Below are 10,869 nucleotides of genomic sequence, written 5' to 3' on the forward strand. Positions count from 1 at the left end.
CAACAGCACGTAACACACATTACAGCTACCAATTGCTGTGTCCGCCTGTATGGCGCCGTGCGCTTGCTCTGCGCTTTCCTGACCCAAGCCTGGGTGGTTAATGGCGTCCGTCTGTGCGGCACCGCACGCACTCTTGTGCCTTTATATTCTTATTTAGTTTCCTTACACACCCAGTTGCGGTGTTGTGCCAGCAAGTGTCTAATCGGACTTCAATCCTAGTTGGGGTTGAGTTCGCTGACTACTTGCTCGCACTCTATGTGCGGTACCGCGGTCCTGTGACGCAACAGGATCGCTTCCTTCACGCAGGGTGTAGTTAACCCATGCGTGTATACTTGTAGTACCGCCATATAGTCCGTCTTACTAGCAGCAGGGTTTTTACCTGCACGGTGGACCTCGGACTGCGAACGCACCTAGTTCCATTTCATCTTGTACTTGGTGCGTTCCGCCAGTCCTAACATAATACTAGCGCCAAGGTCTGGCTAGTAAATGGCGGACGATCAGCGTTTACAGCGGTACATCCAGCAGCTGGAGGGAAGGTTGGCGGCTCTAGAGCGTTCAACCTCAGCTGTGGATGTCACTGCTGTCGCTGTTCAGGCTGCTAGCGTGGCTGCAGCTACCTTGTCCACTGCCACCCCTGTTCCGACTCTATCTCGCCTCCCGCTACCAGAGAAATTTTCTGGTGACAGCAAGTCTTGTAGGGGTTTCGTGAGTCAGTGCTCTATACATCTCGAGCTTCTGGCCTCTCGTTTCTCTACAGAGCGGGCAAAGGTGGGGTTTATCGTGTCTCTCCTGTCGGACAGGGCGTTGCAGTGGGCTACGCCGCTGTGGGAGCGTGGCGATCATGTGGTGCAGAGTGCTCCGTTATTCCTGAGCACTCTGAAACAGGTCTTTTTAGGACCTCGTGTCACCCATGATACGGCGCTCTAACTGTTGGCATTGACTCAGGGCTCGTCCTTGGTCAGCCATTTTGCCGTACACTTCCGCACCCTAGCATCTGAGCTGGAGTGGTCGGATAAAGCCCTCATTCCTATATTTTGGAGGGGGCTGGCTGACCACGTTAAGGACGCCCTGGCCACTAGGGAGATTCCCGCCACACTGGAGGAATTAATAACAGTATCCACTCGTATTGACCTCCGTTTTCACGAGCGGAGGTTAGAGCGAGCCCAGTGTAGGCAGAGGTTTTGGCTGGCTCCCACCTTCGCCAAACCTTTGGAATCTCCAGTCCAGGCCCCTGAGTCCCATGAGCCTATGGTAGTGTCACGAGCGGGATCTAAGTCCTGGACCGCTCGTGCACTCCAGGTTTGTCATGTGTGCCAGCAGTCAGGACATCTTGCCACCAGATGTCCCCAGCGGTCGAGGAAACGTCAGCGTCTAGTGGTAGTAGGTGGAGGTACACTAGACACGGCGACGTTTGCCTCCAAATTGTCCTTTAAGGGGACAATAACATTAGGCTCATCCTCCCACTCGGTAGAGCTCTGCGTGGATTCTGGGGCGGAGGGCAATTTTATGTCTTCTGCCTTCGCCCAACGTCACGCAATACCCCTGGTTATGCTACCTCAACCAGTAACGGTACGAGTGGTGAATGGGTCGACACTGCCCTCACAGATAACACATCAGACCATCCCTTTTACCCTGTCCGTGTCGCCATCCCATCAGGAGATTATATCTCTGCTCATCATTCCTGAGGAAATTAATGAGGTCTTGTTGGGGATACCTTGGCTACGGTACCACTCTCCTCACATCGAGTGGTCCTCAGGCAGAATTCTGGGATGGGGTGAATCTTGTGGGGGTAGGTGTCACCGAGAGTGCGTTCAGGTTGCTACTACAGAGGTACACGCAGATCTATCCTCTCTCCCCAAGCAATATTGGTCTTATGCAGACGTGTACTCCAAAAAGGCGGCGGAGACCCTTCCGCCCCATCGCCCCTATGACTGTCCTATTGATCTCTTGCCTGGTGCTGAGCCTCCCCGGGGTCGAGTCTATCCATTTTCTCTCCCGGAGACCGAGGCAATGTCTCAGTACATTCAAGAGAATCTGGCAAGAGGGTTCATCAGGAAGTCGGTGTCACCTGCTGGGGCAGGGTTCTTTTTCGTGCAGAAGAAGAATGGGAAACTACGTCCATGCATAGACTACAGGGGTCTTAACGCTATCACCGTTAAGAACAAGTATCCTTTGCCCTTGATATCTGAGCTTTTCGATAGGCTTCGGGGAGCAAGGGTGTTTACTAAACTAGATCTGCGGGGTGCTTACAACCTGATTCGCATCCGTGAGGGGGACGAATGGAAAATGGCGTTTAACACCAGAGATGGGCACTATGAGTATCTGGTAATGCCCTTCGGGCTCTGTAATGCCCCAGCCGTTTTCCAAGACTTTGTCAACGACATCTTCCGGGATATGCTTTCCACCTCAGTTGTAGTCTATCTGGATGATATTCTCATCTTTTCTCCAGATATTGACTCCCACCGGAGAGATGTTGGCAGAGTCTTCGACCTCCTACGGGCAAACTCTCTTTATGCAAAGTTGGAGAAGTGTATGTTTGAGCAGGAGTCTTTACCTTTCCTGGGCTATATCATCTCCGCCCAGGGATTGGCTATGGATCCTGCCAAACTACAGGCTGTGATGGACTGGCAAGAGCCCCATTCTCTTAAAGCGGTGCAGCGCTTTATGGGGTTCATAAACTATTACCGCCAGTTTATTCCCCACTTCTCAACTCTGGTAGCTCCCTTGGTAGCCCTCACCAAGAAGGGAGCGAATCCCAAATTGTGGTCGGAAGAGGTCTCCAAGTCCTTCACTTCTATTAAGTCCCACTTTGCTAGCGCTCCCATCTTACATCGTCCCGATGTGGATAAGCCATTTCTAATGGAGGTGGATGCCTCGTCCGTTGGTGCTGGAGCAGTCCTCTATCAAAAGGATGCTCAAGGTCGGAAGCATCCATGCTTCTTCTTCTCTAAGACCTTCACGCCAGCGAAACTACTCCATCGGGGACAGGGAGTTGCTAGCAATGAAGTTGGCCTTTTCGGAGTGGAGACACCTTCTGGAAGGTGCGCGGTTTCCCTTCCAAGTTTACACGGACCACAAAAATTTGGTCTATTTGCAGACAGCCCAGCGGCTAAATTCTCGCCAGGCCAGATGGTCCCTGTTCTTCTCCCGGTTCCACTTTTCCCTTCATTATCTCACCGGGGAGAAGAATATCCGTGCTGACGCTCTCTCTCGCTCCCTTATGTCAACTGAGGAGGAGGAAGAGGAGCCTCGGCTTATTGTCCCTTCCGAGAGCCTGAGAACCGTAGCGCCGGTTTCGCTAGAGTCTGTGCCTCCGGGCAAGACTTTTGTGCCCATTAATTTCCGACCGGAGGTTCTCTCTTGGGCTCATTCGTCCAGGGTGGGTGGACACTTTGGGACAAAGAGGACATCTGAGTTACTGGCGAGGACGTACTGGTGGCCGCATATGGTCCGAGATGTCAGAGATTACGTTCTGGCGTGTGTCTCATGTGCAAAAAATAAGTCTCCTCGACAACGGCCATCTGGGTTACTCTATCCCTTGCCGGTGGCAGACAGGCCCTGTGAGATGGTCGGGATGGACTTTGTAGTGGGTTTGCCCAAGTCTCGCGGCTGTACCGTCATTTGGGTTATTTCCGATCATTTCTTGAAAATGGTGCATTTGGTGCCGCTCCCACGGTTACCTTCTGCACGGGCCTTGGCAGCGTTGTTCATAAGACACATCTTCCGCCTACACGGCATGCCAGACAAAATTGTCAGTGACCGGGGTCCCCAGTTTGCGTCTCGGTTCTGGAGAGAGCTTTGTCGTCTTCTCAGCATTGAGTTAAATCTCTCTTCCGCATATCATCCCGAGACGAATGGGTTGGTAGAGAGGGCCAACCAGACCTTGGTCACATACCTGCGACATTTTGTTTCAGCCAGGCAGGATGACTGGGCATCCTTGCTATCATGTGCAGAGTTTGCACTGAACAACGCCGTAGCCGACTCCACTGGACAAACCCCATTCCTCCTCAACTATGGTCAGCATCCACAGATACCTGTGCCTATGCCCGTGTCTTCCGCCGACTCCAGGGTGGCAGACTGGGCTGTGGAGGCACGGGATATTTGGGACCGCACTCAGGATGCCATTCGGGCCTCTAAGGAGAGAATGAGGTCCTCCGCCGATGCTCATCGGCGCCCCGCTCTGACCTTTGCTCCTGGCGACTTGGTGTGGCTCTCCGCCCGTAACATCAGGCTGCGAGTTGAGTCCACTAAATTTGCTCCTCGCTACTTGGGCCCATTCAAGGTCCTCGAGCAGGTTAATCCTGTGGTCTATCGTTTGGCCCTTCCGCCACGCCTGGGTATCACCGACACCTTTCATGTGTCCCTCTTGAAACCCGTGTATATGTCCCGGTTCTCCGAGTCATCTGCTGGGACATCGGGTTCGTCTACGGACGATTATGAGGTGAACGCTATTTTGGGGTGCAAGGTGGTACGTGGGAAAAAATTTTATTTGGTAGACTGGAAGGGTTATGGCCCCGAGGACAGGTCCTGGGAGCCTGTTGAGCACATTCGGGTCCCGCAGCTCATTGCTGCCTTTGAGCGTAGCGAGGCCCAAGGAGGGGGGGTAATGTTAGGAGTCGAGTTTCCTCTGCTGCACAGGGGGAATCTCGATCCATCTCTGCTGCGGTCTCCCATTCTCCTCCAGCCGCAGTGGAGTCTGCTCAGCAGAGACATCGATCCCAGCGTCTCGCTCAGTCTGACTCTGTGCGAAGAGTTACTGCTGCTTTTCCTGCTTCTGCCATTGAAGCCAGTGCTGGGCAGCGGCGAGTGGACGTTTCTGGATCTAAGTCCTTATTTGCACACACTGACCATGCCCAGGGCAAGATCTCCTGTTGGAGATCGAGGGTCACATGCTCAGGTACTGCAGCACATCCCATTGGTCCTTTTGGCAGGTCCTGAAAGGGCAAAACTTCTGTAGCTGTTTCCTGTGCTGCAGCTATATAAACTGCGCATGACCGCACGGCCATGCGCTAGTATTGTCTTGTAAATATGTGTGTGTGTTGTGAGTGAAAGTCGCTCTTTAAATAACCCTCCCTATTGAATGTCTGTTCGTGGAAGGTGTATGTTTGCTATCTAGCGCCCGACTTATCCAACAGCACGTAACACACATTACAGCTACCAGTTGCTGTGTCCGCCTGTACGGCACCGTGCGCTTCCTCTGCGCTTTCCTGACCCAAGCCTGGGTGGTTAGTGGCGTCCGTCTGTGCGGCACCGCACGCACTCTTGTGCCTTTATATTCTTATTTAGTTTCCTTACACACCCAGTTGCAGTGTTGTGCCAGCAAGTGTCTAATCGGACTTCAATCCTAGTTGGGGTTGAGTTCGCTGACTACTTGCTCGCACTCTATGTGCGGTACCGCGGTCCTGTGACGCAACAGGATCGCTTCCTTCACACAGGGTGTAGTTAACCCGTGCGTGTATACTTGCAGTACCGCCATATAGTCCGTCTTACTAGCAGCAGGGTTTTTACCTGCACGGTGGACCTCGGACTGCGAACGCACCTAGTTCCATTTCATCTTGTACTTGGTGCGTTCCGCCAGTCCTAACAGGGAGCACTATGTGGTGCCCATAACACTGTATGGAAGAATATATTGTCTGAGCTATTGTACAATTTACAGTAAATATCACTCATGTAATGTAAGAAGTGAAATTTCTGCCGTATCTCTGCATCATGTATTGTGGTATGTGTTAGGCTACTTTCACACATCAGGTTTTTCACATCAGGCACAATCTGGCGAATTTTCAAAAAAACGGATCTGGTTTTTTTTTCTGCCAGATCCGTTTTTTTCCCCATAGAGTTGCATTAGCGCTGGATTGTGCCTGATGTCCCAAAGTTTCATCCGTTTTTAGCCGGATCCGTCCAAAATTTCTTTTCCAGCAGACAGAGAAAACATCCAGAGGAAATTTTTTTCAGTCTGGCGGAAAACCGCACAGCGACTGAACCGGCCCAAAACGTATGAAACGCAAGACGAAGTTGCCGAATCCGGCCACCGGATCCAGTTTTTGTACAGAAATCATGCAATTTCCATTCTGGAGAACGATCTCTCTCTCTCTCGTCCCCAGAACAGGAGGTTCACATTATATACCCGATAATCAAAGACAGATCCAAGACAAAAAACGGATCCGGCGCATCAGTTTTTCACAATTTGCACCAGATCCGTTTTTAAAAAAAATAAGCGAATTATGCCTGAACGTAAAAAATTGATGTGTGAAACCAGCCTTATAGAGTCCCACTGAGACTCTTTCGCCGGGGCCCACGAAAACCTGGAGCTGGCCTTGTTTTAAGTGATCGGTGGAGGTCTCAGAACCCAGACTCCCATCATTTCACAGGCACTTGAAGAGCCTAAAATGTATATAAAATAAACAAAAAACGTAAATACTCTAAGACAGTATACAGTGTTCTTGTGCAGTAATCACAATAATACTTTTCTCCAGCAGATGGCCCTACAGCATTTTTTAGCTTATTCTTTATGTTCCATAATACTTTACAATGGATATGTTGCAAATGTGTACGTTCCACAAACTACACAAGAGTCTTACATGAGGTTATAGTTTATAAAATATTTTAACAGATAGTATCACATATAACTCCAAAATAGCAATGTTCATCACATGGGTAAATACATAGGCTCACTAATAAAGTTTAGATGTTCTGTAAACAAGACTCAAACATCAATATATACAGTATGATTTATAATTTATAAAAATTGTTGAGCGACATATTACTTACAGTGCACATAAAGTTTCTTACTTCCAAATATGTTATCATTAGTTTAAGTTCTTAATGTCTTTAAGGTAACTAAAAAGAATATCAAGTCCTCCATCCACATAATCTGTCAATGGCTTCACTAATGGATTGTTTATAACATGAAGTCCTTTGTCCAGTGGGTTTCAGGCAATTCTTCTTAGATTTGTCAATAAGAATAGGTCACTGGGAAGTGCTTGTATGTTATTGTAATCCACATTTAACAGCTCCAACGAGGTCAATAAACAAACTGCACGAGGCAAAACTGAAATGTTGTTATCGTCAATAATCAATATTCTTAAGCATTCCAGATATTTAATGCTATCTGAGATGCTTTCAATCTTATTTGAGCCCAGATGCAAAAAGTCCAATGTCTTGATCTGGAAGACACATGCAGGAATGTTAACGATCCAGTTGTTACTTAAATTTAGCTTCCTTAGTTTAGACAAGTCGCCGTAGGTCGAAGGAAGTTGTGTTATAAAATTGTGTGACAAGCTGAGAACTTCCAACTTTCGGCATAGGCCCACTTCTTCTGGCATTTCACATATGTAGTTCATGTTGACAAAAAGAACTTTGAGATTTCTCAAGAGCCCAATCTCCCTGGGAAGGTGGACAATGCGATTCCTGCACAAATTCAGCACCACAATTTGTTCAAGTTTGGCCACTGCCGGTGGAACCTTAGAAAGATGGTTCTGTGACAAATTGAGTTTTTCTATTGACTTCATGTGCCAAACGAAGCTAGGGATTTCCACTGCACTCTTTAAGACATAGTTGAATATTACAGAGGCTTTTTTGTCTGATGTATCAGATTCTGATAATATATTGACTGATGATGGTTTTTCTGTTGATTTTTTACCTTTTGTTCCTTTGTTTTTGGAACATCGATGTGAAAAGATACCTCCCATGGCTTCTCAGTTGGCATAGAGATTCATTTCTCCACAGATTCAAGCAGAACCATTGAAACTGGAAATAGTTGATTTAGGAGAAGAGATGCTAGCTCAGTCCTCAGTTCTCTGTACGGGCCGGAGTTGTTTTCTTAAACTGTGAAAGTGCTGAAACACTTGTTCTGGGAACTGCTGAGCGGAGAAGTACATGGATACGCCAGAGCAGCTGCCACTGTCACTTCTAATAGCTTTATTGGAATGTCTCATCATGTCTTCATTTACCTCTGATCACTAGTAAGCTCAATGAAGCTTCACAGGTCAGGTTTCTCAGAAGTTAATTTGGTTGTTAACAACTAACAAGTAGAAATGCATAATTAAAAACATTGTGTGAATAACAAGTTAAGAAAGTATAGTCAGTAATACAGTCATTAAAGTAACAAGTAATCATCAAATCTGCACACAATATTATGTCTTCCTCATAACTTCATAAAGTGTCCAGGGACTATACAGTATGTCCACACCAGGGGTCAAAATCACTTTATATTGAAGCTTTTATATTTCAATTAATGCAAATACAAAGATCAAACATGCAGATGACTTTCTAAACCAAAATAAGTTGTAGACAAACGCTATATCTAGTGTAGCTATGAGGCCACTTTGAAAAGAAAGTCCACTGTGTCCTGTATGCACCTACTTTATTACTCATGATGCAAAGCTTGAGCAAAAGTAATTCTGAAGCATGAGCTATATATGACAGCACATGGCTCACATACAGATCTGTCTGGGATCCATCATCAAACTACCACTGTCTTTCAATATGGTAATTTTCTGACTTTGGGTCACTGCTCCTTAACCCCTTTGACCCCAAGGGTGGTTTGCATGTTAAGGACCAGGCCAATTTTTACAATTCTGACCACTTTCCTTTTGTGAGGTTATAAGTCTGGAACGCTTCAACGGATCCCGGTGATTCTGACCCTGTTTTCTCAAGACATATTGTACTTCATGACAGTAGTAAAATTTCTATGATATAACTTGCGTTTATTTGTGAAAAAAAAACGGAAATTTGGTGAAAATTTAGAAAATTTCGCAATTTTTCAAATTTGAATTTTCATGCCCTTAAATCAAGACATATGTCACACAAAATACTTAATAAGTAACATTTTCCACATGTCTACTTTACATCAGCACAATTTTGGAACCAACATTTTTTTAAGTTAGGGAGTTATAAGAGTTAAAAGTTGACCAGCGATTTCTCATTTTTACAACACCATTTTTTTTTTTAGGGACGACATCACATTTGAAGTCATTTTGAGGAGTCTATAGGATAGAAAATATCGAAAAGTGACACCATTCTAAAAACTGCACCCCTCAAGGTGCGCAAAACCACATTCAAGAAGTATATTAACCCTCCTGGTGCATCACAGGAATTTTTGGAATGTTTAAAAAAAATGAACATTTAACTTTTTTTTCACAAAAATATTACTTCAGATCCAATTTTTTTTATTTTCCCAAGGGTAACATGAGAAATTGGACCCCAAAAGTTAGTTTGCAATTTATCCTGAGTATGCTGATACTCCATATGTGGGGGAAACCACTGTTTGGGCGCATGGCAGAGTTCGGAAGGAGAAGGAGGACCGTTTGACTTTTTCAATGCAAAATTGGCTGGAATTGAGATCGGACGCCATGTCGCATTTGGAGAGCCCCTGATGTGCCTAAACAGTGGAAACTCCCCACAAGTGATACCATTTTGGAAACTAGACCCCCCCAATGAACTTATCTAGATGTGTGGTGAGAACTTGAACACCAAAGGGCTTCACAGAAGTTTATAACGTAGAGCCGTAAAATTAAAAAAATCATATTTTTTCCACAAAAATGATCTTTTCACCCCCAATTTTAATTTTGCCAGGGGTAACCCGACCCCAAAAGTGATTGTGGAATTTGTCCTGAGTACACTGATACCCCATATGTGGGGGTAAACCACTGTTTGGGTGCATGGCAGAGCTCAGAAGGGAAGGAGCGTCGTTAGACTTTTTCCTACACAAAATTGGCTGGAATTGAGATCGGACGTCATGTCGCATTTGGAGAGCCCCTGATGTGCCTAAACAGTGGAAATCCCCCACAAGTGACACCATTTTGGAAACTATACCCCACCAAGGAACTTATCTAGATGTGTGGTGAGAACTTTAAATCCTCAGGTGTGTCACTAAAGTTTGTAGTGCCCAGGCGTGAAAATAAAAAAAATTATGTTTTTTCCACAAACATGATCTTTTAGTCCCCAATTTTTTTATTTTCCCAAAGGTAACTGGAGAAGTTGGACCCCAAAAGTTGTTGTCCAATTTGTCCTGAGCATGCTGATACCCCATATGTGAGAGAAAACTACTGTGTGGGCACACGTCGGGGCTCGGAAGGGAAGTAGTGACATTTTGGAATGCAGACTTTGATGGAATGGTCTATGGGCGTCATGTCACGTTTGGAGAGCCCCTGATGTGCCTAAAAAGTGTAAACTCTCCCACAAGTGACACTATTTTGTAAACTATACCCCCAGGGAACTTATCTAGATGTGTGGTGAGAACTTTGAACCCCCAGGTGTTTCACTAAAGTTTATAGTGCTCGGGCGTGAAAGTAACAAAATCATATTTTTTCCACAAACATGATCATTTAGTAACCAATTTTTTTTATTTTCCCAAGGTTAACAGGAGAAATTTGACCCCAAAATTTGTTGTGCAATTTGTCCTGAGTACGCTGATACCCCATATGTGGGGGTAAACCACTATTTAGGCGCATGGCAGAGCTCGGAAGGGAAGGAATGCCTTTTTACTTTTTCAATGGAGAATTGGCTGGAATTGAGATCAGACGCCATGTCGCATTTGGAGAGCCCCTGATGTGCCTAAACAGTGGAAACACCCCCCAATTCTAACTCCAACCCTAACCCAACACACCCCTAACCCTAATCCCAACCCTAATCACAAACCTAAAGCTAACACACATCTAACCCTAATCCCAACCCTAAAGGTACCTTCACACATAACGATATTGTTAACGATATCGTTGCTATTTGTGACGTAGCAACGATATCGTTGATGAAATCGTTCTGTGTGACAGCGACCAACGATCAGGCCCCTGCTGGGAGATCGTTGGTCGCTGAGGAAAGTCCAGAACTTTATTTCGTCGCTGGACTCCTGCTGACATCGCTGGATCGGCG

General features: G+C 46.3%; 1 protein-coding gene across 1 annotated transcript; it reads right to left on the reverse strand.

Moving 5' to 3' along the window:
- Positions 1-6,806: 6,806 nt before the first annotated feature.
- LRRC30 (leucine rich repeat containing 30) lies at positions 6,807-7,688 on the reverse strand. The gene is given in 1 exon segment (XM_069732307.1): positions 6,807-7,688. A coding segment is annotated over 1 exon segment (882 nt).
- Positions 7,689-10,869: the final 3,181 nt, after the last annotated feature.

Source organism: Ranitomeya imitator, chromosome 6 (genome assembly GCF_032444005.1).
Source record: "Ranitomeya imitator isolate aRanImi1 chromosome 6, aRanImi1.pri, whole genome shotgun sequence".
Lineage (NCBI taxonomy): Eukaryota > Metazoa > Chordata > Amphibia > Anura > Dendrobatidae > Ranitomeya > Ranitomeya imitator.